This window comes from Cyanistes caeruleus, chromosome Z (genome assembly GCF_971803275.1).
Source record: "Cyanistes caeruleus chromosome Z, bCyaCae1.hap1.1, whole genome shotgun sequence".
In the NCBI taxonomy this organism is placed as follows: domain Eukaryota; kingdom Metazoa; phylum Chordata; class Aves; order Passeriformes; family Paridae; genus Cyanistes; species Cyanistes caeruleus.
The window spans coordinates 63897132-63924295 of record NC_141732.1 but is presented as its reverse complement, the minus strand read 5'-3'; the positions used below and the strand labels follow the sequence as shown (position 1 = coordinate 63924295).

The window sequence follows — 27164 nt, the reverse complement described above, 5'->3', positions numbered from 1 at the left end:
ACACAAACCCCAATATTTTACAAGGCCTTACATAATGTCTGATAGAATAGGGCCATTATTATGGCATAAAACATAGCAATGTTTAGGTTCACATTTTATAGAATATTGGACTACAAACACTCCCCTCTGGTGGAGGGAAAAATAAAATAGTTACATGAAATACTATTCAAGCACAATAATATTTTTAACACTTCGTTTTCCTTTTGCGATGTTGTGAAGATGTTCTGAAGTCACTATTGGTTTAGCAAAGATGGTTGTTTTTTATAGCAGGATGCTAAGTGTTTGGGTCATGTACGTGGCTGGGCCATGGAATTGAAAAATACCATCCAATCACATGCTGTAAAAAAGCCAATCCTAATATGAATATGCAGTTCTTAGGATTCTAGCAAAAGGAAGGATGTATCCTCAGTGGATCACTGTGCAAACCTGTGGCTCATCTGATGATGTGAATTTGCTAGAAACCTTCAGAACATGAAGAAGACATACTATTTAGCAAGGAAAGTAAAAGATAATGAAGTATAAAGGAAAGAAAGCTGATAAATGTAAAGATAACACAGAAACAAATGTATAAAATCCTGTATTCATGCCCATGTAGAGGAGACTGAATGAAAATCTTTTGCTGCTTTCTATCTTCAACCACTTCTAGTGTATTTTCTGGACTGAACTGTGCTCAGGTGTGTGCATTAGATTAAGCTGAGACTGTTTCAAGTCAAATTTGTTCTTCCGTACCGGTAATAAAGAGCTAGCTATGTAAATTATTCAAAAGAAGATATTTACAGCTGCTTAGGGATGATTTTGACAATTCTGCAGTGAAAATCTTATTTATAACTAACATCTTCCTCAGGTGTTTAAAGTCCAAATTTAGGAGCTCTTTTAAAGCAGAGTCCCTAAAGGGTGATGATTGGGAAGATCCCAGCACATGGATTGTGCTTAGACTTCAAATGCATTTGCACATGGATACAAATTCTTGTAGAAAAGAGGTGTCACACCTCTTTTTCTAAATAGAATCACATTGTAGGAACTCTGAAAAGGATGACACTAGGATGGTTGAGATTGGTTTGGTAGAAGTTTGTAAAAGTGAAGAAAGAGTCTGTTGTCATTTAGCAAAACTACTCAATCTCAGAAATTCAGTGTCTGAAAACAGGTGTTGGTAAATATCAACTAGCGAGGAAAAATAAAGTGAGATAACCATATTGTGCTTGCAAAACTCATTTATCATGTAGTTTTGTAATCTGATAAAGGGCTCTGTGATTCCACTCCGGATATGATCAGTGACACCACTGTATGTGAAAGCAATCTAATTATTTGACCTGAATCTTTAGCATCAACAAAATTTGACTCAGTTACACCATTAGACCATTATGGCAACTTAAGTGATACCATTTAAATATGTAGATACCCAACCAAACAGCTGAGGTTTCTCTGTTATCTACTCTTGAAGGCATAGAACAGGAACAGATTCGCTTTTCCACCTTGCCTGTTAGGCTCTGTGGAGGCCCTGGAGCACATAAATCAACTATCAAATCAATACATGAACTGTCTCTGTCTTTCCATGCTGCCTCCAGCATGTGAGTAGTGGACTGCCAGATTTCAAATTTAGCTGCAAAAGCATTTCACAAGTGGCAATTGCATATTCTCTTTTGGCAGTAACACAGAATTCAAGGGACTGACAATGACCATGATGGAAAAACCAGGCCCATGTGTGGGCTTGGGGCAAACCCAGTGGGAAGACAAGAAAAGGAAAACTGTGCACAACCAAGAAAGGGCTGACTGTATCCTTGGAGAACATGAAAAACACTCAGGGGACCCAGTGTGCTCCTGGTTGAGAAGATTAGTGTTCCTTCTCAAGTAGCAATGTGTATGGTGTTGTACAAACATTGTCTTCTTTCTTGTGTAGGCTTTGTTTAATGATAGTGACCTTTATTGCAGAAATCTCAAATTATTCTCTCCAAATGACACACGAAAAGCAAAGATAATGTGGAAAATGAGCAAAGCTGTTAAAAGAGGCTGGAGAACAAGATCAGCGGAAATGGCCAGATGTCTGGGCTGGTCTGATATGGTTACAGCAACAAAATCATAGACTCAGTGATTAAGTCACACAAACATGTTGCATGTACTGGAATGTTTTACCTGTTACCTTGTCTTCCTATACCTTCAGGCATGATTTACTTAGGGGATTTTTGTGAGTGAATTTATTCAGATGTACAAATCAAAATTTATTAAACATTCCTATTGTCACAGGCTGGAATCAGAAAAAGAGAATCTTTCTTAAGAGTTCTTGTGAAGACACTCTGTAGCTATTGTTCTACCTTCAGTAAAAGTAGTTAAAAATGAGCCAGAACACAAATCCTTAACTTCCCCTTTATGGCTGGGGATTTTCAGAGAGGTTATCTTGTGGAAAACTTTTCTCACATTTGCCACACTATTCAAGAGAAGTCCAGAGAAGGAGTCTTGTAATATTTCATGTGGGTAGGACAGATAGTTGGGCAGGGGAAACGCAGGGTTTCAACCTCTAATTATTTTCTCTCCTCCAGCTATTGTGATATTAAAACAGGCTCCTCATGTTACCCGGCCATCGATCTCTGGTACACAAGTGTTGCACAATGTTTTTCCTCCTCTCTACCCCCTTCACAGTAACCACTAAACAAAGACAAAGGTCGCAAGTGTAGCTGTCACAGCTATTAATCCTGCTCTGGGCTCTCCCTGGGTTGCTGGATACCTGACTCGATCAGCCAAAGCTGGGCACATACCTCACGTCAGGCTCTGCGGTGGCAGCATGTAGCGGCAACCTCCCGTTTTTGTCAGGTATGTTCTGCTTAGCACCATTCCTGAGCAGGCTGACACAGCCCTCCAGCCAGCCCTAAAAAAAGAAATTGGAACATATCAAAAAGGAAAGTCAAAAGTATAAGGCCAGATCTTTTCTTGTTGCTGCCGGCATTCACATGTGACTGTAATAATTTCTGTCAGCAGAGGAACTGCACTTTTTTTCCGCAGTAGAGGTTAATCAGCACTGAGAGTAGTTCCCCTTTGGAGTCTGTGTCTCAAACTACCTCAGTTGTTCATTTCTCTGATGAGGTTTAATTTACACTGTATTATTATTTGTTTGTTTGGTTGGTTTTTTTGCCTGCAGCTGTGGCAAGCACTAACAGTGATTAAAAACCTACTAATTCCTGTATCACTAGCAAATGCTACACATATTCTTGCATGTGAATTCAATCATACTAGATTAAACCAAGAACATGAGCACTCCATCTGATTTTGTCTGTGATATTTTAGCAAGGATGGCAAATCAATGGTAAAAGCCTTAGAGTGTGGTCTTACAAATGTTGTTGCCGAAGTTTGTATTAGTGGCAGTGTTAGACTGAAAATAGTACCGAAACAGATGGGATGAATCAGTTCTTGGACTAAAATCTTCTACTGATCACCTCAGCATAAAAGCAAGTAAACAGCCTGGTTGTGACCACATAAATCTTTCAGCATATACTTAAGTCTGAAGAAAATCAAGCACAAGTTTAAATGATTTTTTAAAACCTCAGCAGGTAATTGATAAAGACCATTGCCTCTCATATGAGCTATTTTGGATTGGCATTATGAGCATTTCTGGGGAAAATGTGTGGAATGGTGGAATCAGAACAGCCCTGTTGGAGCTGATGGTGGACGTACAACGCATTCAAATGCCACACGCAGTCTTGACTGTGCAACTCTCCTGAATTCATTTGTCTGGACACACATCACAGATGAATTCTCTCTGGACCTCTTGTTATATCCCTCACAGAAACAGAAATGGAAACTTAGAAGCCTGGGTGGTTTAAATCTTTTCCAGTCATTTAGTTTTTTCCAAAGAATATTTTTTCCCCTCTGGGAAAAGAGGAAGGAAAAAATAAGTGTGACATTTATTATGGGATATTTAAAAAAATATCTTGCAGAGGAAATGTTTGTTTTCAAGTAAGTGGGGCATGCTCCTTGCACTGGATGAGACTGCCTGTTTTGTTATTTTCTACACTTATTTTCTGGCTGAATATTGCATAGGTAAGCAGGAACATTATTTTTGTCCTGGAAGACAAATTTTCAGGAAGAAGCTAGGTGCAAGGCATTTAATTAGGCTACCACAGTGTCTGTTTAAATGAGCTGGCAGTCATCCAGTGCAGTCATCCAGTGCAGCCATAGCTGCACACTCCTTCTTCCTTTCTGTCCAGTTAATAATGGAGGCCCAGTCTGCTCAACTAACTTGGTCCCCACTTTCTCTCTGAAACCTGAATTACTTCCCGTAAGGAGCAGAAGACTAGGGAGAGGAGGACTGTCCTTGTTACTTTAGACAGATTCTGAAGTACAATTCCTTTCCCAAATGTCTCAGTGGGATGTCTGCTTCTCCAGTCACTTACATGTGGCTTGATCAGGGCACTGGATTATGATCTGGGAAAGTGCACCTGCACCTTCAGCACCTTGACCTTCAGTTCTCAACCTGGCCAAACAAAGTCAAGCACCACAGTGAAAAGAAGCCCTGGTTCGTGTGGTGTGCAGGAACACATGCCTACTGACCACCAGAATCTGAGATAGGAAAGCCCTCAGTTGAGCATAAATATTTAATGCTGGCTAAGGGAGAAGTCAATCTGCATATTAAGAACAAGACAGGACATTCAGTGAACAAAAAAAAAAAGTTTTTTCTTGTGAGATCCTCATATCATGCACTTTTTTATAAGCCAAAAGAAAAAGGACACTCTGATAGGAGTCTCTGAAAGGAATCCTGATTCTCTTGTAATAATTATTGCTCCAGCTCTGCATTGTAGTAAAGTTTCAAAACCAATTCCACTGTTGTCTAAAACCAAATGTTTTGTGCTTTTTTTTTTTTTTTTTTTTTTTTCCCCCTGTAGTATAAGGAAAAGTCTTATTTGGTCTGCACATTTACTCCCTTCACTCCATCCTGGTGCCCCAAGTCTTGGTACCAAATAAGTTGCCAGAGATAAACTGGTACGTCCACAAGCATCTTGAGTATTAATATTGGCTCCCATCTTCAACAAAAGCTTCACTGTGTCAACCTGGCGTCCTGACACAGCATGCATCAAAGGTGTGCAACCTGGGGAAGAAAGCCAGATTTATTTTACAATTTCATTGTGCCATGCCTATAAGATATAGTTTCTTACTTTCTAATGTTAACACTGGCAACTTAACAAATCCTTTCTCTGATGACTGTCCACTAGTTTTACTGAGCTTTTTCTAGTCAGGAAGTAACTTCTGTTGCAGTCACTGACCACTGATTTTAAAAAGAGCATGACTATATTAGCAAAAGCTTTGCCTCATTAACACTGCTTCTGGAGGGAAAAAGTGCTCTTCTGTTGATAAGTTCCCAAAATGAACTTTTGACTTTGTACACCATATTTTGGAGGCCGATATTCTTCAGAATGACTAGTAGCCAGATGGTGCTTGTCTAATTTTCTCAAACCCCAGCTTCATTCTGTGTTTGTATTCAAATCACTTATCAAGTGTGATTGAAACACTAATCAAGCTGTGTCCCTTGCAAAGGTATAAAAACGTGATTTGGCCCTATACGCAGAGAACGACTTAATTGGAAGTCTGGATTTGCTCTAGGATATTTTATTTCCTGTTTTTATATAAACTTCTTTAATATCCTGCAAAAATTTTCTGTTTTGTAAAACCCCCGAAATTTACATTTAAAACTAATACTCAAATTTCTTTTTGAAGTATTGTATAATTTAATTGCTTCCGCTTCCTTCCATTCTGTTGACTGTTGAAAAACAGCAAGAGCTTTTCCCACAGAATCTGGCAAAGCAATTTAAAATTACTAGTCTGGGAATAAACATGAGTATTAGAAACTATAAGAATATTAGCAACTTCACATATAGTTAAAGAATAATTATTCTTACTGGACCCACTGAGATTGCTGAAGAAATGTGCAACTCAAGCTAAGATCATGCCAAGCCTGACAAGTGTGCAGGATATGAGCTGTATGTTTCGTGCTGGAAAACTAGTCTTCAGTTACATTTGCATGGACAACCTAGGACATAAATTAGTGCCAGAGCTGAAGTACTCCTGGCCAGTCCATCTCCACTTACTCCACCCTCCATTCATACCTAGTCTTTTTCCCATTAAGGGGGGAACAGGGACCATTTTGTCTTGAGTAAATTTTCTCTACGAACCAGAGGTTTTAAAGACATCAATTAGAATGCCTGGTTTAAAGTATAATTGGTAGCTTGGTAAAAGCTGTTAAACATTAGAAAAGACAGTGTTCATATGGAAGTTTTATAAGAAACTGACATTAAAAAAGTACTTCTGACAAAACAAGTTGTCCTTGAGAACAGCTTCCAGAGGTCTGTGGTCCTTACTCACTTAGGAAATAGATGCATATAAAACCCTGCCAATGTATAATGATTTGTAATAACATTAAATAGTAACTTGAACACAAAATGAGCACAGCCTGACAAATAAAACAGATCAGTTACATAATTGCACATTGTATAACCAACCCTTTGGCAAAAAATTACTTGACAAAACCATTCAAACCGTGACTGTACACATACTATAACCTCTGTGTTAGAGATGTGCAGAGTGTATGTCATTGGGCATTGGTAAAAATATTCTTTTTCCTCCCCTGAAATGTCAACAGTTTCTCAGCATCTCCCTAAATAAGATAAACTAAATAAATGGTAAAGTACAGTCTAATCATAGCAAAGCAGCTTATTTGTAATCATATAAAAATATCTTACAATTACAGGGGGAAGGAATTATCCGAACTGTGCATTTCCAGTGGATGTTCCAAAGAGTAACTCAAATTTCCCATATTCTGCTACTAAATATACTTTGCTGAACACAAAAATGAGAATAAAAAAAATGAAAAGTTTAATTTGCAAGCTGAAGCAACAGTTCTCCTGAGAACAAGCTCGGCCTTCATTTACCCTCTCTGTCACAAGACTCCAGGATGGAAGGATCCTCTCGGATCACTGCAGTCAGGGTGTTCACATCTCCATTAGCAGCTGCTTGGTAAACCACAGCCAAGTCGATCTCTTCTGCTGCATCAGCTGCAGAGAGGGAGCACATCCATGAGTAAACAGAGAGTAATTACAAAAGATAAACAGTGAAAATAATGACACTTGTCTGACTGAGTTTAAATGACTGTGTAACTTGGGGTGGAACAAAGTGTATCCAAACAGCACTGTGGTTTTCGTTAGTCATCTGAAACTTACTTTTCATCATAACTTCTTCCAAAAACTTTCAAACATAGACACTGAAGAGACTTAAGAAAAATTCTGTAAAGTTTCCACTTATTCCAAGAAATCATACTAACGTAACACAACTTGAGAAAAAAATGTAATAGCTGAACTAGCTCATAATATTTCTGGCTGCACTTTTATGAGATAGGATGAAATCAGGACTCAGGTGTTTTCAATTTTACTATCTATGTACCAGTCTGAAGACTGAGGCTTTCCCTTCCCTATAATGTCCAAGGGAATTCTCTCCTAGGGGAGTAAACTTCTGGCAGCAATGGTTTGTGTTGATAATTCCTGCAAAAAGGAAAAGTGGACTATTGCTTTTAACTCAGGTTTATTTTGTTTGGCAGCTACAGTGTAAGTTATTATTTAAAGCAGATGCTTTGCAGGGCCTGTTCTGGAATATTCCTCAGACTTTTTCTAAAGAAATAATAGCGATGATTCTCTTCCCTTCTTCCATTTCCCGTCCTTTCAGACTGGTCATCCCATGCTCCACATGCATACATCTCCTTTAGCTTCAAGTAGATTATTAACTTCTTAATTCTAGGAGTCAGAGGAGTAGATTTTTTTGGTGCAGGGTCAAATCTGATGTAATGATAAAATGCTCTAGATATGTATTGTTGGTCAGAAACAGTCTCATGTTTCTGATTCTATCAACTCAAAAAGAAGTACAGCTGCAGTGAGCAGCAATGGCTGAGGCATTAACCCCATGCAATGTTGGGAATTAACCCCAGATGCCCCCAATGTTCAGTCACTGCCCTGACCCCTGTGGGGTGGGAAGGAGAATCAGAAAATAGTTAAGTTGGTTCGTTAAGATAACAGTTTAATAACTCAAATAACATATCATCATCATCATCACCACCACCATCAGAAGAACAAGATCATTAATAATTGTAAAAGGAGAGAGAGAGATGAATAAAACCCAAGAAAGGCAAGTGATGCACAATACAGTGCTTGCCACCCGCTGACTGACGCCCAGCCTGTCATGCTGCAGCTCTCCCCTGGCCATGCCAGTCTGTGTGCAGAATATCCCTCTGGCAGGTCAGGTCAGTTCTCCTGGCCATGCTCTCCCAGGCACGCCAGGCTCTTGGGCACCTGCTTGCTGCAGAGCACAGGACACTGAAATATCCTGGATTTAGGGTGAACACTAAGTAGGAACAACTAAAACAGTACTGTGTTTTCAACATTAGTCTCATTCTAAATTCAGAATACAAGCACTGTATTGGCTGCTAAGAAGAAAATTAACTCTTCCAGGCTAAACCAGGACAGGGCGAGAGCTATACAAGGTATCACTTGTCCAGCCACTGCACTACCTTGTTAGCTGGAGAAAATGGCTATATCACACTAGAGAGCTGCTCAAAGGAAATACACATTAAGTGGCTGGTGATTTATCTGTACTGTCAAACTTCTGGAGACAGCACGACTATGTAAGCTGTGCAGAAAAAAGGGAGATAGTTTAAAGAGCATTGAAAAGTTAAAAAGCTGTTATCATAATCAAATATTACATTATTTGTAACACGTTGGTAGAAATATTTTAACACTGCCATTATATTTTTTTGAGTGATAAAAGACCTTTAAATATTATTGTAAAATATTAGCCACATTACTCATGTTGTGATCAGATGCTGTCTCAGATGAACCTACACAAGCTCTATGTCGGGCTTCACAGCCTAGCCTAATTCTTCATGTGACCTCTCACTGGGTGCAATCAGTACTCTGGACTTCAGAATTTGGCTGCCATGGAAACACAATATGCTCTTACCCTGGAATATGTTAGTCTGTCAAAGCTGGAACTCTATGGGCTTGGGAAAATTAAAAAGCTGATGTTAATCTGCCTTTGCCACAGAGTACCTCTCAATTTCTCCTCAACTAAAGAGAATCTGATTTATTTTCTTTCTTCTAAATAGCATTTTAAATTACACACTTCATAAAGTTTGTGAATAAAAATGTTGACTTGATTTTTATTCTGCTGAGGGGTCTGTTGCTGAGGCAACTATTCACTTGGCTCAGAAGGTTTGTCCTGTGGGCCTGGGAGATACAGAGAGATGAGGAGTCATTGCTGCCAAAGAGTCATCATCAGTGACTGGTACATGAAGAAAAAGAAGTGACCTTACCACTGGTACAGTTAGTAATATCTCCATATTATGTCAGACCTGAAGATGCCTCTCACAATTGGTACACTTGGCAAAATCATGTTAATGACAAGCTCAGGCTGAGTGGTTGATAGCTTGTATTGCTCCTCTTGTCCAGTCTCTGGAGAAACACAGGGGGTACCAGCCCTGAGCACTGACAAGGCTTTTCTCACAGCTGCTGTTGTATACAGCTGTGCAAGTACTGTGTGGGAATGGTACAGAGAAGATGCTTCTGGCACTGGGAAAGTGCTAGATGTACGAAGGCAGACAGTGAAGCTGCCCTCACCTCCTTCAATGCATTACACATGTAAATTTTGTACTTTTTCTTATCTGGTAGGTACTGTTAAGTATTCCTGTTGTGAGTCAGGAGCAGAGAAATCTAGCCACAAAAGGGAAATCTCCATCTCCTGAGCAGAGCAGTTGCTTGCCTGGAGGGTGCTTTGGCAGGAAGATGAGGACAAGGGTGCAGTTCTTCATGTGGGTCTCCGAGTATCTCTGCCCTTTTTTGTCTAGGTAAAAGCAAGACACTTTCCCTTTGCTTCTGCTGGGCTCAGTCTGCTTTACCCAGAGCAGTTATCCTTTTGTATAATGGGAAGTAAAATGGATGGATGGATGGATGGATGGATGGATGGATGGATGGATGGATGGAAAAATGAATTAAGTTTTGCCCCTGCCTCTTCTTGCAGAACACAGGCTCCATTCCTGTTACAGGATGGTGGCATGAAGCCACAAGGATTCACACTTCCCCACCCACAAGTCCTAGCTGCCAGAGCAAGGACAGGCAGGTGGAGCAGGCTGTCACCCTGCCTGGGAGCCTGGGCCAGGAGGAATAGATGAGTGCTCATGCTGGGATTTGAATAAAGATGACTGACATGAATTCCATTTCTGTAGGGTGACAAAACTTCGAAGTGGGGTGTTTAGACCTGCATGATTGTGGATGGGGAGTGAGAAGGAAGACAATGACAGAGAGTTTGGATGTCATTTGTGTTGGATGCACTTGGCTCTAGATGAACAACACGATCACTACTTCTTCCTCTAGCCTACCTTGTCAAGGAATGGAGAAGTATAGGCACAAAGCTAGTAAGACATTTATTTTTGAAGACAACTTCCTGGGCAGAAGAGGAATGGTTCAGAAAGTGGGCATTTTGTAGAAGGCAACAGTGAGTGCTTCTGTTCCCCCCTCTATGAGCTTACCCTCCTGGAGGCTTGGCTGCGGCTGGGGCACAAACACCATATGGCAGAAAGGCATTGTGAACACCCAAATGCCTGACACTTCATCTTCTAATGTGTTAGAGTTACTTCATTATTATCTTGCAGTTCTATAAATGCCAGTAAGTACTGGTCCCATTTCAAATAAATTTTACATTTTAGAGAATTGCTGTGATAATGGTGAAAGGAAGCTATCAGCCAGGTTCAGAAAGACAGGAGATCCATTTAAGTGCTTGAGTACAGAAAAAAGGCAGAGAAGCTACAGGCTGACAGTAGTGGTGTAGAAAGGTTTGGAAGAAAATACTAAATGACACACAGGGCGGTGCTAAAATCCTCAGAAATAATCAAAGTTAAGCTGCAGTGTTTTAAGAATGTGTAATTTCTTCATGGCAAAGTAGTTTTCTTTTGGTCAGAGAAGGGGGTATATAAAAAGAGATAGAGAATGATCACAGGATTCAGAGCAATGAAATTGTGCTTCTCAATACCTTAATTCTTCTGTGACTGTACTATGAAGAATATTACATGATTTGTGATGTTGACTGATGTGTTTGTTTACAAAGTGCACATTATGTGTACATAAGTGCATGCTTTTTAGTGCATTGAATTTTTAAGTTCTAAATAAATTTGCTTGAAGCTTAGAGTTTTAAGGTATTAAAAACTGAAGACAGAATAGTAGGATAATTCATGTTCACTGTGAAGAAGAAATATTTATGCATGTAATTTACTACCCTCTCTCTCATAACTTTCTCTTGTTGTCACCACTAGCCAAAGGCCATATATGATTTCCTACACCTTGTTGTCAGGACACAATACTGGGTAGCTTATTTGTTTTCAGCATGTCAGTGTCAATGGTCTGTGGGAGATGGATGAGTGCAGTTTTTGAAAACTGTAACTTACTCTCTACTACTGCATTTTTATTGAACACTTAGCAAAGTAATAATCACTGTGTGTGCTTGGCAGTGCATGCACCAGTAAAGGCCTCTGTCTGGCTTCTCTGTTTATTTAATGAGCATCTGAAATCAGGAGCAGCACATATTTATTTAAATGGCACCAAGGAATATTAGGAGGGAAGGGGTTTCTGGTACTGCTTGCCTTCTGTAAGTCCCACATTCCTGTTACTACTGTAAGTATTATAAGATATTATTAAGCAGTACCATAAGATGTGTTGCAAAGAGACAGTATGATTTTCAAGCTTGGAATGCTGGGGATTTATTTTCTTTTATAGTTGGGAGAGTCTTCTGATATGTGGGATGGAGGAAAAAGGGTTTGTGGGGAAAGCTGAATTATCTTTCAGACCAACAGAGAGAAATTTAGAGTGTTTGAAAGATAGTTTGTATTCTTCCACTGTTATAAATTTCTGCAATGAAAGACATTCCCTTTCTACTTGCTAAAAAAATTATACCTGCTCAAATCAATAATGTGCCAACACATTAAGATGGCATTTAGACAAAATCCATTATACACTGTAAGTTTTGAATAGAGTGTTCTTTGCATGGTAACCAATGAGCTTGGTATCCCATTACTGTGTGTTTTGTGCTCCTGCTCCCCATCCACCTCCCACGCAGCTAGCACGGAAGGCACACAGTAAATCACAAATCACCTAATGAGTAAGCATTCCTGCAGCACCAGTGAAGCAGAGATGATGTATGTATAGTTAAGGGACCTTCTGGAAGGGGAGTTGATGTTGGTGGAGAGTGACACAGTTTGCAGGTGATGCTGAACAGAAATTGGGATGGGTCACTGTGGAGGGTGGCCTGGCAGCAGGAGGGGGTGCAGATTAGAAGCAAGGGGAGTTATAGGCAGATGTTGCTTTCCAGTTCTGTCCCTTTTATCTGGACAAACTGGTTTGGGTCCATGGTCTTCTGCATTGTTTTCTGCCACCTAAACTATCTGAGGATTTGGCTTTGTCTTCCCCAGCCCTGGTGATATTCCAGCCTCATTCCTGGCACCACTCCCACTGGCTCCGTGGCAGACATCCAGATGGCACTGAGCATGCAGGGTTTTACCTCTTCCTTCCCACTCTGAGCCCTGCTGGGTCGGCATGTGGCACAGAGGACACTCAGTGCTGCAGAAGCAGAGGCTGGAATGGCTGTCTGGAGCTGGAGAAGTTCCATCGGCCCCATGCCTCTGTCCTGTTGGGAAAAATGCTCCTTACATCATTCTCACATGATTTAGGAATACTTGTCTCTTTTCCTGCAGTACAGATCCCCCTTCTACCACTGCACTTCCCTTTATCCTTTACACTTGTTGGTGTTAGTTTTTTTCCTCTTGTCATTCAGTTTTACTTCCCACTCATCCCCTGCTACATGGGGGGTCCAGCTGGGTTGATGCAGACCAGTACTTCAAGACTTGCTCAGGTTTCAAGTGCTACTGTGGCTGAAAGGCAGCCACAAACCCAACACTTTATACGGGCTGTATTCACTCTGGGTTCACCAAAGAAGTGTAGACAAGCAGTAAAGTATAACCTGTAGCACTCAGCTACAAAGGGCAGTGCCTTGTCTTCCTCCTGCTTTCATTTCTGTTCCACAGTCAGCTCCTTTGTTGTGGGGCTTCTGTGGCCATGTGTCAGCTCAGATATTTTGCAGGTCTGCACTAAGACTGTGACCACTGCACACATATTGTTTGGTAAGCCAGCTTAAAAGAGAAATTGGTTGCAACAGGCGTAATCAAGCAATGACAGCATCCTGCTTTGGGAACATAAAAAGAATGCCGCTACACTTGTAGTGGATTAAACCGTAAGACATAGCAGCTTTTACTAACAAATAAAGACATGAAATTTAACATTTAACTTCAAAATAGACAAGAAAGAGACATTTGTATTTCCATAGCAACCTTACAATGTAGAGAATCTTCACGTTGGGAATTTTAGTGGTATCTTAAATTTGCAATTATGGCAATACTTACCTATACTGATAAATTTCCCAAAGCAAAGTATTTCCCTTGTCAGCTTCTAGTCCTTTAAGTGTAGACTTATGAAAACCAGCTGTTTTAAATTTTTTTACTCCATTTTGAACTGCTCTGTTTGCTAGTTTTTAATATCTAGTTTTTTGCTCTGTTGCTGTTTTTAATATCTATAACAAGACCAATATACAAATTAAAAATAAATATATTTACATCTCTCAGTGCTAACCATAAGAGTAGCCAAACACTGGTTCTATTCTGCTGAAAATTAATTTTTAGAAATCGCTGTAGCAATAGACTGAAATATCCATCCAGTCTAAAACTGATGGAAGAAATTCCTTTACATGAAACTAAAACAAACCTAATCTTTCCCAAAAATAATCATGTTATTGATTCTGTCAAGTAATCTTAGTACATTTGCATGGGACGCATTGGAGTACCAGAGGATTTCGAAATTAGTAGCACGTGACTTACCTTTGTGCTGGTCAAACACGGATGAGGAACTGAAATCCATTGTGATCTATCTCATTATTTACAACCAGACCAGACAAATGCCACCTCCAGGGTTTTCAGGGCAGAATCTCATATATTACAGTACACAGTGAAACGACAGCTGTCACCGGTCTTCCTCTCAGAGAATTAAAGTCGCTTTACGGCTGCAGGTTGTTGCCACGACAAGACCCTGATGGAAACATTATATTCTGTTATGGACTCCCTGGAAAGGATAGCCCGGGAAGCTTATCTGAGATTCTGCAAAATGCCATGTCTTCAGCCAGGGGAGAGCCGGCGAGCAGCCGCTCCCGCAGCGCGGGCAGCGTGAGGGGCCCGGGCCGGCACGGAGCATGTGCAGAGCCCCGGCGGGCACCCACCGCGGCCTGCGGCCCGCTGCGCGCCCCGCCTGCGCCCGGACAAAGGAAGCCTCGGGGCTCCCCCTGAGTGAGCACGGCGCCCAGACCACAGTCCGCGGGGCCTCCCTGCCTTGGTTTGGTACCAACCAGCTACAGTTAGTTAAGGGACAGTGCAGGGACAGCAAACGACTGCGGCTAAATCGGGCAGTGTTACCTGCGACAGCACAGTGCAGCGAACACACGGTGCACATCTGTGCTGGTTTTGGCTGGGCTAGGATTTACTTCCTTCAAAGTAGTGCTATGGGGCTGTGGTGTGGATTTGCTGGAAACAATATTGGTAATACAGGGGTGTTTTGGCTCTCCCTGCGCAAGTGCTCACTGTGTCCCACCAGCCAGGAGTCTGGGAAGGGTCACAAGGAGTTGGGAGGGGACACAGGCAGGGCAGCTGGCCACAAATGAATACACGAGTATCCCATTCCATGTGGTGGCATGCTCAGTGTACCAAGCTGGAGGAAGAAGGAGGGAGGAGATGTTCGGAGTGATGGTGTTTGTCTTCCTAAATCACAGCTGTGCGTGTTGGAGCCTTCTTGTCCTGGGGATGGCTGAACACCTGCCTGCCCGTGGAAAGTGGTGAATAAATCCCTTGTTTTGCTTTGCTGTGCATGCAGCTTTTGCTTTCCCTATTAAACTGTCTCTAACTCAACCAACGAGTTAATTCAGTTTTATTCCTCCCCCATCCCACTGTGGACTGCATGGGGCTGAGCTGCTGGCTTAGATTAAACCATGGCAACAGGGGATGTCAGACCCAGGGTCCATAACTTTAAATCCAGTATCTGCCAAACTGTCTTCACCCTTGGTTTTTGATGAGGCCTCTGCCTTCCTAAGTTGAGAACTCAGACCTTGTACTTTAAGGGGAGGGGACCCTGGTGAGCTTTGCTTTTTGCTATGTAATTTCTATGAAAGAAATAATAATAAATGTACTGACTTGGAATTTACCTTGAAAACTAAATTACCAGCACTGACTTGTGAATGGGAGAGGTATAAGTTTATTCAGCTCTGATGCGCTGAAAGAGACACATCATTACTGCTAAGGAAGACAAAGTAATATATGAAACTTAGGAAAGGCAAGATACTTTGGGTCCAAAAATGCAGACAGGACCTGCACTAAAGCTATGCCTATGTTTGTTCAGCCTAAGAAGCCCCTAGACTTTATTTACTGTGTTTATTCTAGTCTGGTGTTTTGGCCAATTCCTATGACTATAGCGCATCATGGAGACATATCCTACATGTGGATACACCATGAATTGTATCTGGAGCTCATTCACATCCAAACACCTGCTTCTGAACGTAAATTCAAACTGTGTGTTTGGGAAAGGATCGTACAGTCCAGGAAGCAACACAGACTCAACAGCTTGAAATGAAACACCAGAGCTGAAACTCCAGAATGTGGCAGTGTGATCTGCTGATCTTATTAGCTGTGAAGAGGCATGTGGTAGGACAGAGGATCCAGAGACAGGCTGTTTCTCTTTTCTGTTCTGCTCATGCTCTTGTGGTTTGCCTTGTCTCATGCCCAACCTTGTTATACTGAGAAGGGACCCACCGTGTGGCAAACGCTGTCTATGCACGGGGGAGCAGAGTATTACTCATGCAGATGGTCAGCTGCTAACTGGCATCTCCTCGGTGGGAGGGTGGCTCCAGGGGTGGCACCAGCAGGAGGAGTTTAGTCTAGTCTAGGCTAATAGACCGACTCTGTTCAAACAGCTAACACAGCTGCTGACTTCATGGGGGAATCACTGGAGACATATCTCTGGTCAGGAATTTTGACCTGCAAATTGTCACCCCTAGTGATCTTTGAAAAATCACAAGAGTGACCTTTGCTTTCTGCATGTGACAAGAGACCCTTTGTCCTCTGTGTACACAGGATTTCTGGCCCTGGGCACTGCTGCTGGATTCCCTACCCTCCTCTACCTAATTCAGTCAATTCATTACTCACAGTTTTACCAGCCCATTTGCTGTTACTGTGTCCTTGTTCTTTCATTCTGCTCCTGAGATGAAGGTGGTAGGCTTTGGGGATTACTGGTTCAGTCTCACTCTTGCAATACATTAGCTTGGGAATGAGGCGCACTGTTGGTATGCAAAGAGGGAATTTGGGGTAGAAACATGTGGCAGCTGATTCCTTCTGGGTCCCCACATGTGGCATAATATTCCCTATAGCACTGTGTACGTTTGCCTGGGGCTTAGTTTGCCTTCAGCTACATGAAAGCCAGGCACCTCCTCTGAGACTGGTGTCCACAGCTGCCATGGTGTCGTGCACTGAAAACCATGGCGTCTTCTGTGTTTGAGAGCTGGCATCTTCTCCCCTCCACATCCATCAGAAGGGAAGTAAGGCCAATGCTTTAGCAAAACACCCTTCCCCATGTAGATCTGAGTACCAGGTGAACATGGTTTTGTGCCTCAGCTATGGTAGATATATCTCAGCTCAGATGCTGCCAAAAAAGCTGAGATTTGGGAGGTGGGCTTGAGTCACTGACTTTCTGTATTGCTTCAGCAGAAGAAATAATTGTCTCAAAATTCCTTATGGCCTCCTGTGTGCGGTGCCCATGAGAGCAGTCTGGCTAAGGACAACAAAGCCACAAGACTTAGACGCTAGTACAGGCAGCAGATAAAGATTGTAGCTTTGATATTGTTAATTTACATTATTCTTTAATTTAAGCAAAGGATTCCTGACTTTTTATTCTGTCGCAGGTAGTTCAGTTTTTGGAAAGTTTTCTTGTGGTCCAGAGAAATGATAAAGAGAGAGAATTAGAAACACTGGCATTCTTTTTGCATGTTTGTTTGCCCGTATTTGCATCAGTGTTTTACTGTATGTGGGGTAGTTAACTCTCTTCCTTCTAATTGTTGTTCATTAGGTGAATGCAAAAGCTGTGGTGAAACCACAGAGAGTGGGTGAGACATATATTCAAGTGCTATGTAAATGTTATTTGCTGGGCGCAGTGCAGAGGCTGAGAGCTCATGGGTGCTTACAGCTGACAGCTCCTGCTCTGTGCCACGCTGCCATCACAAGCAGAGACTCAGCTTGCGGATCTCTTCTCAGTGAGGACACTGGCAAGTGAGCAAGGGTTTTGTATCCATTTGACGCAATGACACAGCCAATGCTTTAGACGAAGGATGGAGCCTCTCCCCTTGCAAAGCGCCTGGAGCAGCAGTGCCCCTGTCTGGTAAGGAGCTCTGCCAGCAGCCAGCACTGCAGATGCAGCAGCTCCAGCCGTAAACTGTGCTTCCCTGCTTTCTTCATGGGCGTGTCACAAGCCTGAATGTTCACACCCTCGTTATTGCTTGGTAAGCATGCAGTTGAGACAAGGGAAGTCAAAATTAACAGAGGGGCGCCATCAACCTTCATTTCCAGTTTTTATTTGAAATCCACTAGTAATAATTTGGTTGTTAAGCTTTTAAAATACAATTCTATGTACCTTTTAAAGAGCAATACTAACTCCTCATATGAGTTCAAGCTCCATCAGTTTCTGTCTGGAAGGTTAGCACCAAGCTCAGGCATGTGGAGAAGTCAGACCACTAACTAGGCAAGCTGCGCTTGCTGGTGGGAACTGATCTAGGATGCTCTAAGCAAACAAGATCACTCTTGAAATGCCACCAGATAAATAGTGACTAGAGAAAGGAGAATAAAGTCACAGCTATATCTTACAGCATTTACCTGCATGGAATGTAAGACATTGCTACTTTGCTCCCTGTTTTTTACGGCCAAATACATCTTCTGCTCAGTTAATATGACTTTTTGCCCTTGACTTCGATGTGGTCAGGGCATCTCTTGTGGTGTGACTTAGTGTGATATCAATGGTACCCTGTGAAACAAATTTACTAACAAGCCAATATGCTTGAAAGTCCTCTCTATGGACTGTTAAACAATTACTGGGTTTAGAGGTATTGTTTTTCCAAAGGATAATCTGATTACAATTAACTAAACCAAATTATATCTTTTTTCTAAGAGTGATTGTTGTGCCCACTTCAGAAGGAGTAGGGAATCTCTCACTGAGCTTATCACCCTAACCATGCTCTAGCTTTCTCGTTACACTCACTCCAAAAACTTCCTCATGATATTCCAGGTGTAAAACTGCATTCAGTGCCTCTGGCATGGTATAAGGCTGGTCTGATGAGTCTGTCAGAGTGCTTGAGCCAGACATGCCTGTGGAGGAGCAGATGGGGATGGGGGTGGGTGTGGAGACCTGCTGAGTCAGAGGAGTCACAGTGCTGGTGTGTCTGTCCTGGGTACACACCCTGTCTGTGACACCAGCGAGCTGGAGGTGGGGAATGACACTTTTGTGGTGTTACACTGGTAAAGAGAAATTTCTGTGCAAATCCTCACTTTTCTATTTATGTTAAAGAAATTCTGTTATAGTTTATTCTACAAGATAATATAAGGGCAAAAAAACAAAAACAAACAAGTGTCTGTTCCAGGTCAGATCAAAGGTTCTCCTAGCCAGGTAACCAGTGTTTGAATGGCACTCACCAGCAGCTGTCTGGTAACCTGCAGGACAAGTGTGTAGTGAATGACATTTCCTCGGAACACTCTCCTGGTCTCCAGTCGTTTTCAGGCTCCTGCAGAGTGGAATCTCCAAGGCAGTGCTGTGATTCTGTGGAGTTCCAGAAGGTGGTGGTCTGGGATCAGCACTTGGCTCCATGAACCAGCAGCAGCAGCTCTTTAGTAGAAACATTTATTTTACTTTCCATTAAATCCTTTTAAATGGAGGAAGAGTTCATTTGTGGGAAATCAGTAATCTCTGACCTTATGCAGTGCATTAAGAATGCCTGCAAATTAATGAAGTCCCATTCCAGATATCAAGTAACAGTATAGAGCATGACTAATCATCTATGAATGGTAAGCTTTGAGAGCTTCCTTAAAACCTTTTTGATAGTAGATTTGCACTGGTAAAATACAGGAAAAGCTCAATGTGTTTTTACTTCCTTGTGTTTGGGATAATTAAAGGTATGTGTCCGTCAAAGTCTTTGATTTGCAATATTTTACATTTCACCGCCAAAGTATGCGGAGCCCCAGATATGAGAAAAAAACAGAAAAAAGGTGTCTGTAACATGCAAACTGTAAATTATGACACAAAGGATTTAGTCCTGCATTCCCTGCATACTTGGAACTCCTATTGATACTTTACCCAAGATTATGAGCTTTACTTCAGGTTTGCAAGGTGACAAGTGCATTAGCAGTAATGGAGCTTACAAGTCTGTGGTTTGGCATTGTTGTACTTACACAAAAGTGGCAATTTAAACGTGCCAGTGAAACTCAAACAAAAACGCAAACATTTAACTGGTATCTTGCTATATGTAGTGCACTCACTGTCAGAAGTTGAAGTTAAGTAGATCGATAGGCAAGGTTCAGGAGAAAGCCAAGCACAGTGGGCTAAACAACCTGATCCTTTAGAAGACTCACACTATAACCACAGCCCAAGAGGCATCAGATTTGCAACCCATCAGGACTCTAGATTGCAGCAGCCTTTATTATTGCTTTGATGTAGCTGGGATAGTTCTCAGACTTACAAGACCTCTTCAAGGACACCCCCTTCACCTGTACAATTGCTTACATAGTTATGGTGAAATTATGGTGGTACTGGGAGGGCCAAGCAGGCATTGTGCTCCCATGGTGTCATGCAGGACTGAAACCTGGCCTGAAACTCTTGAGGTCCCAAGATTTTCCAGCCTACCTAGAGAAGAGCATACAAAGATTGGGAAAAGTGGCCAAGTTCAAGTACAATATGGAGGTCACTTGGAAGGACATAGCAGGGTCACACACTTAGCTAGCAGTTCTGGGACTAGCAAAGAGCTTCCAAATGGCTATGACAGGTGAGTGCTCAGTCACTTGATATCCTGGCTGTGGGAGCAAGGTGACCTTACTAAATAAATACTAAATTGGGAGACTGCTGTGTTTTGCTGCGGTCTGCTTGCACAGGTTCTGCTGTTCCAGTTTACTGGAAAAAAAAAATATTATAATAATATTAATTGGTTATTAATAGAAAAAAGGTTTGTGTACAGAACTGATGTAGTTTTAAGTACTTGAGTGGATGTTTGAAGGAGGGCTGTTGTAAAGTTTGCTCATTTCTCACTGTGGTATCTAGAGTGAGTGTGCAACAGAAATTTAGAAAACATATTTTGCTGCTGACAAGTGGCTTTTATATTTTATAAATTTGTTATATTTAATAATTTTTGAACTACAGGGGACCTTTCCAGAGATTACACAACTATCTTAGTGGGTCAAAACATGGCCTTAAAATATGTGAATACTTTAACTGGCAAAAGAAACTGAAAGCTCTTTGGGACCACTTGAATATTTCGTGTGTGTTTATTCTGCGTATGGTGGACAGGCATGAACTCCCTTGGTTTGTGCTCTGACAAATCAAGGGAGATAAGCCTGATTTTTTAGCTCAAGCTTAGCATTGTATTCATGCAAGCTCACATTTCTCAGCTTGGTGTGTCTGTTCACTATATACAACATATATGCATGGGAAAAATAATTCCAAAGAGGAACTTTTCCACTACAAATGTAACAAAAATCTCCATCTACATTGGTCAGAAGTAATTAATGGATTGCTCACATAGATGTATGCAGGGACAGGAGCATGAGAGTGGACAAGAGGAGGTGCTGCAGCTGAAAGGGATGCAGCACCCACGCAGGATGCTGTGCCACATGGCCTAGGGTGCGGCAAAGTGCTGCGATGCATGCCAGGTTTTCTGTGGCACAGTAGGTTAGATGAGCACAGGCCTTCCTGGCAAAATTGCTCCACTTCAGGTGTTTTTCAGAAGGAGGGAAATGTTTTTTTCAGTCTGGCTAGGCAGGCTAAGGAAACATGCACAGCTTCTTCAGGGACATAGTTTGTGGGAACATGATATTGCTTTGTCTCAGCTGGTTGTAAAGACAGCTTTCATGGCAGAAGCTGTCAGCAGTGGCAAGGACATTCCACGTCCAGCCTGGCTGGGGTACATCGATGGCCGCAGGCAGACCAGCAGCTGTCTGGTGTCAGGGAGGGTCTGTGTTTCAGCTGTATTTCTGTACAGCACCCTGAGGCCAGCACAGCTCCTCAGCTGGCCAGGGCTCCCATCAAGCTCCCCACCAGCTCCCAGCAAATCTCCATGCCTCTGGGCCTACCTTCAACCCGAGTGTCAGCCTGGGGTTGTGCAGAAATGTGATTTTTGTTCAAGAAAGCTATGGAATCACCAGTGTTTGTATGCCTGCCCAAATTCTTTACCTAGACAAGGTGTCTACAGCAAGCTCAGGACAGCAAAAGAGAATATAGAGGGAAGAGAGTAGTGCCCATGCCACTATTAACTCTGTTTTTCCTATCAGACTGTATGCCATTTGGTTTGGGCTCTCACTCACTCCTCTGACTGCTGGCTGCGCTTGCTGCTGGCTGGTGGGTGGGATACAGGGATGAGAGGATGTCCCCTTCCTGTCCAGGGTCTCTGCACCATGCTCTGCCCTCACTGCTGGGAGCAGCTGCCAGGTGCAGCCAGGTCTCACCCAGCCAGTCTCCCAGCAGCAGGAAGGCAAGTGTAGTGGGAAGTGCTCAAGGTTGGTGATGGCTGACTTTTCACTAACCTCAGCCCTTAAAATTAACAACCTGCAGACCCATCCTTTCAGCCTTTCCTGGCACTTTGTGAAGCAACTTAAAAACTTTGAAAAAAACATGCAAAATTCTAAAAATGGTTTTGTGGTTTGGTGTGTAACAGATTGAAGACAGAATCATTTTAAAGTTCTTTGAGCATGTTTCTGTTCTTGAATTATTTTAAGCTATAGCACTTTTGCCTGTTATATATCTTCTTTCTATTCCAAAGTAACTGAAGTCACTTTGGCAGTTGCTAAGTCCTAAGGTATTCATTGTAACATTACCAGGGTGGATAGGGCTGTGTAAAAGCAAGTATAAAAAGCACTTTCAGTCTCAGAAAAAACAAGTGTTATGGAAAGATATATTCAAGTATGTGAAGGCCAAGATGTTTTTAAGTTTATGAAAAAGAAAGCTTGATGTGTTTGTGCTAATATTCAAGTATTCAAATTAGTAGTAAAGAAATCCTTTGCAAATTTTTTTTCTATTTCACAGCTGATTTACTATGAGTTGTGGGGTTGGTTATAATCCACAACTGTCTTGGCAGCTGCATGATTATGAAATTGTTGTGTCTGCAAACCATGAAAATGGTCATGAATCTCTGTAGATGAGTGAGACATTTTAGCTGGTCTTTATTATTCTGTTGTTATGAAATTATATCCATTATTATCATCTCCTTTTTCGAGATTTTTTTCTGCTTTCCTTTCCATCCAGAAGAGGTTAAGTATGCGTAAGTCTTTTCAGACAATTCTGACTGTGCAGGGATTTAAGTTTTTGCAAGTAAGGCTAGAGCTTTACAATCTCCAGAAAGCCATTTTAGTATGTACATTTTATTATACAAAATGCCTGTAGATGATCATTCAAACTAAATGAAAAATAAATAGTTTACAGTCACTTGCCTACTGAGATTTGCCAACCCCCACACATGCAGACGCAGACACAGACACACTTTGCATTTTCACACAAATACGCTGTAGGGCCTTCACAAGTCTTTAACAGGAAGCCAAGACAGATTATAAAAGTTCATCAAAAAGACATTGCAGAGGGCTCAGACACAGGAAAAAAAAAAAGAAAATCTGTATGAAATAAAGCCAGATAACAGACAACCTTTTACTGAACTTGCTTAATCCAGCAGAGGATTTGCTGGTGGATGGAAGGGAGGGGAGCAGGAGACTGTCCCTGCTTCTCCTAAGTGGCACATGCTTCATGTCACATGCAAGGAGAGCAGCTGTGCAGCCTCCCCAGTCCACTTCATGGCTGCACTGATCTCTGCATAATTCATGGCAAATTTATAACCCAGCTCAGGTGGGTCCACATGAAATCACTTCATCAAAACTCTACAACAAGGCTATAAGTTGGCAAAGACACTGGGGACATTTATCTTCAAAGATATGACAGGTTCTCCAATATTTATGGGACAAATATGAATCTGCTATTGCATCATCTCCAGGAACTATGAGGAGCAGGTGCTTTCAAGTGTAGGAACTTATCAGTGGCACTCAGGGACCTACATTCCTCTGGCTCCTTCTATGTAGAAGAGTATGTATTCCTCTATGTCCTTCTATGGCTACTGAAGCCAGGAGCTAGTGCAGGTGTTTTAAGTTTGGTGGATATCTGCCACAGTGAGGAAAGAAAAGCTGTGATTTCTTCCAGTAGAAACAAATGCATTTTCTCTGACAAATCTTTGCAGCCGAGCACTGTGAAATGAAACAAACTGAATGAAATAATGAAAAACTTTCCTGGAATAAATATCTATGTAGCTGAGCGAATGGGATATTTCTGTGAACATTTTCTGAGGACTTCACTGTCAATGTAGAGCTGAACCAGAGTATGTACAGCAGCCACTTAAAATTAGGGGAGAGGCTGCTGTAGGAGGTCTTCTGCTGAATCAATGCATTTTTGGCAGTGATGGATTTAGACCTGTAATTACTAAAGCAAATTAAATATAGGAGGAAGAGGTTATAGTACGAAATACCTGCCAGTAGTATTTTTCATGTTACCAGAAAGGCTATGAAGTATCTTAGGTTTGCTTTTCTTCTGGTAGAAGGGTGCTCGAGAGAGAGGAGATAATAAAGTTCTTAGACTGTAAAGAGGCTAGAAAGCTTTGCATGCATATAATTGCTTAGCAAACACTGGCAAACTCTAGCTTAGAGTAAGGCATTTCTGTTGCAATCTCCTGCAATATTTTGAGCAGGGAGGACAGTATTTCCAAGAGTTGTCATCAGAATTGGAGCAAAGACCACTCCAGGAGTGACGGGGCCACACACTGTGTAGTAGAAAGTGTACATGCACAATGCCAAATCAGGTAAAGGCAGAGTGACAACAGGAGTAGTAGGGATAGGTAGGGATAGGTAGGTATAGCTGTTTCATGAGGCACAGCACCCCTCAAGTGTTGATTCTTCTCTTTGTACAAAAGATGCAACTAATTTGGTGTTCCTGTCTGCACTTCTCTCTTTTGTGTGCTAAGCATCCCATAAACACAACAGCACAGCAGCCAATCCACACATCAGTATGTACAAATATCTGTAAACAGCATCCCCATACACATTTACACACATGTATATGGTGGCCAGCCTAATATATATGTACCATTGATGTCTGTTGTGATACACAATGTGCTTATTTGAAAAGGTGTTGATGGTGCAGTTGACTGGAAACTATTGTGAAATATCCTGCTTCTTTTTAGTTAATGCTATTTGTAATCAGCCTTCAGAATTGCAGCCCAGTATTTTATTGAGACCAATTAAAACCACAGATTTTCTTTAGCTCCACATTTTTACTCATCCCATTAAATTCTAGTCACCTGGACATTTTGATCAGGATTATGCTCTCTAAGGAGATTAGTTAGATAACACTTCTTGTTAATTAGGAGGTTGCCTACTAGATTTTTTCTGAAGGGCATGTGGGTGCATGAAGCAGAATGTTTGGGAGGACAAGTGACTGTGAGACCAAGATCAGAGGTAGGATGCTGTGGAGTATATGGCAGTACAAACATGAGTGTTAGCACAGATGTGCTTTTGAAACAGTCAATTAAAAAGACATTATTAGGAAAACTCCACAATGGACACACTTTTGTAGAAGTAATTGTGTGTCTATTCACCTTGTATTCAAATACACCTATTGTATTTGAATGGAAGATGTGTGCAGACTGCAGTTAAAACCAAACCAAACCAGAAAATTGCAATGAGAAAGCTCGTTTTGAAAACAATTAGAAAAAAACCATGTTGTATCTTGCTCTGAATAGTTCTGATGTAGAGATTTGTATTATGGTGAGCACCTTTACTGTTTGAGAGAGTTTCAGTTGAATGTACTTGAGACCCACCTACATTTCCTGTCTACTTAAGTCCAGAATTCTTTGTACTTCCTAAGAAGACAGAGCAGAAAGAAATCCTGATTCTTTACTTAGAATGGAGGACAACGATTCAAAACTGGGATGAAACACAGTAAAATGTAGGCTGAATATCTGGATAGATGTCATGATAGTAAGATAAATAGACTGTAGAGGAGTCTGATGAAAGCCTGTGAGTAATTTAAACTAGAAAGAACAAAGCTGCCTGGTATAGATTGTAGAGAACAGCCTATGCTCAGGGGGAGAGACAAGATGACATCATAGGTCTTTTCCATCATTCATTTTCTAATGCCTATAATCTGTGATAAAGCATAATTTTCTGAAGGGAGGACAATAGTTTTAAGCCTAGCACTGACACTTGGATCTAGTTTAAAGAAGTATATATCAAAAGCAACCTTTTTAAAACTCTAAGACAAAATGCGAAACGAGTTGAGATGTTACTGTGTTGAATCAACAGACTGCTTAAAAAAGCAGGAGCTGCCTAAGAGGGCACATCTGTTTAGAAGATTGCCTTGCAGTGCTCCATCTGCAGTTGATTCCTATTTATTACAATAAGAAAAATCATAATGGTTAGAAATAATAGGATATTGGCTTTGGGATACCAATAACTGAATCCAAAACCTTTGAACAAACCTACATGTAGATTTAACAAAGCATGGTGTGGTTTTGGAATATATAGGAAAAACAAAAAATTATAGCACTTGGGTTTTATCCTGTCCATATTACAAGAGACCACATCCACTTTTTTCCCAGCATCACAAGAATCAACACCAAGAACTTACAGTGAAAGATATGGCCTCTGCCACTGCATGATGACTGGGAATGTACTGGTAGCTGCTGGCCTTGAATATGCAACATACAAGAAAATATGTAAGAGCCTTACAGCTTTTGTGCTCTTAATATTACAGCAGTATTTTCCTCTCAGCATTACAAACATGGCAATAACAAACACAAAAGGTATATGTATATATACATATTGCATGTAACTGTATTGATTTTCTTACATGCTTTACATTGATCCTTTTTTAAAATAAAAAATCTGCCTGTATGAGGAGAATATAATCAAGGAAAAGAATGTTTGTCTTACATAAAACTAATTGATTCTGTAACATCTATTGGAAGAATCACAAAAAAGAAATTATGATTAAGTATAACCTCAGCAGGAAAAATAAATTAAAAAATCCATGTATTTGCAGTAGAACAAGATGACACAGTGATAATGTGGAGTCTTACAAAGTATTCAGCCCATGTGCAGCCATCTGGGTGAGCCCAAAGTTTGCCCAAGTCCTTGCCAATGCTTCTTGTAATGCAGCAAGCTGCCAATGAAAGTGGTGGGCTCACCAGCCCTGGAAGTGTTCAAAAGGTGTGTGGATGTGACACCTGGGGACATGGTAGTGCTGGATTAACAGCTGAGCTCCATAATCTTAGAGGACATTTCCAACTTTAATCATCCCATTATTCAGTTTGTTAGCTTCAGCTTTTGAGAATCATCTACCTGGTATGAAAAAGAAATCTGGAAAATTTAAATGCAATTCTGCCCAATTGAATTTCAAGATCTCTCTTCTCCTACAATAATCTCTCTTCTCCTACAATACCATTATAAACTGTACATCTGTTTAAAAGGTAGTTATAGAATATGCTTTTGAAATCTCATTGTGGCCCTCTGGGGTTTTGTTTGTTTGTTTGTTTGTTTGTGGGTTTAGTTTTTTGTTGGTTTGTTTGGGGTTTTTTTAACTCTGAAATATGAGGTCTGGACCTTTGAGGAGACAGTATGAATGACCAGCAGTGTTGCCAGGCACAGCATCCCTGGTAGGTCATGCACACAGCATCAGTTCTGGATAAATCCTCTGCTGAATGATGCAGCGGTACAAATCACAAGTTGC

At 41.3% G+C, this 27164-nt stretch overlaps 2 protein-coding genes across 10 annotated transcripts in view; one reads left to right on the top strand and one right to left on the bottom strand.

Annotated features, from left to right (window-relative positions):
* The window catches only part of ANKRD55 (ankyrin repeat domain 55), a 47640-nt gene extending 33284 nt beyond the window's left edge, over positions 1-14356 (bottom strand). For 3 of the 7 annotated variants that reach the window (XM_023944536.2, XM_086868287.1, XM_086868288.1), the window contains exons 1-5: positions 13940-14313; positions 12571-12696; positions 6912-7034; positions 4944-5074; positions 2751-2860 (exon numbers count right to left, since the gene is read on the bottom strand). In XM_023944536.2, the coding sequence (XP_023800304.2) occupies positions 2751-2860; positions 4944-5074; positions 6912-7034; positions 12571-12696; positions 13940-13979 (530 nt within the window). In that variant the 5' untranslated portion in view covers positions 13980-14313. Of the gene's footprint in view, positions 1-2750; positions 2861-4943; positions 5075-6722; positions 6805-6911; positions 7035-12570; positions 12697-13939 lie in introns of those variants that run through there. The other 4 variants (XM_023944537.2, XM_086868289.1, XM_023944538.2 and 1 more) reach the window with 2 other exon arrangements.
* LOC111941374 (uncharacterized) overlaps positions 1-27164 on the top strand; it is a 118750-nt gene that overhangs the window by 59445 nt on the left and 32141 nt on the right. The window contains exons 1-2 of one of the 3 annotated variants that reach the window (XM_086868324.1): positions 2719-2805; positions 14881-14943. The exons of the other annotated variants lie outside the window; for them this stretch is intronic. Of the exons in view, the coding sequence (XP_086724450.1) occupies positions 14912-14943 (32 nt within the window). The 5' untranslated portion in view covers positions 2719-2805; positions 14881-14911. Of the gene's footprint in view, positions 1-2718; positions 2806-14880; positions 14944-27164 lie in introns of those variants that run through there. 3 annotated transcript variants of the gene reach the window in all.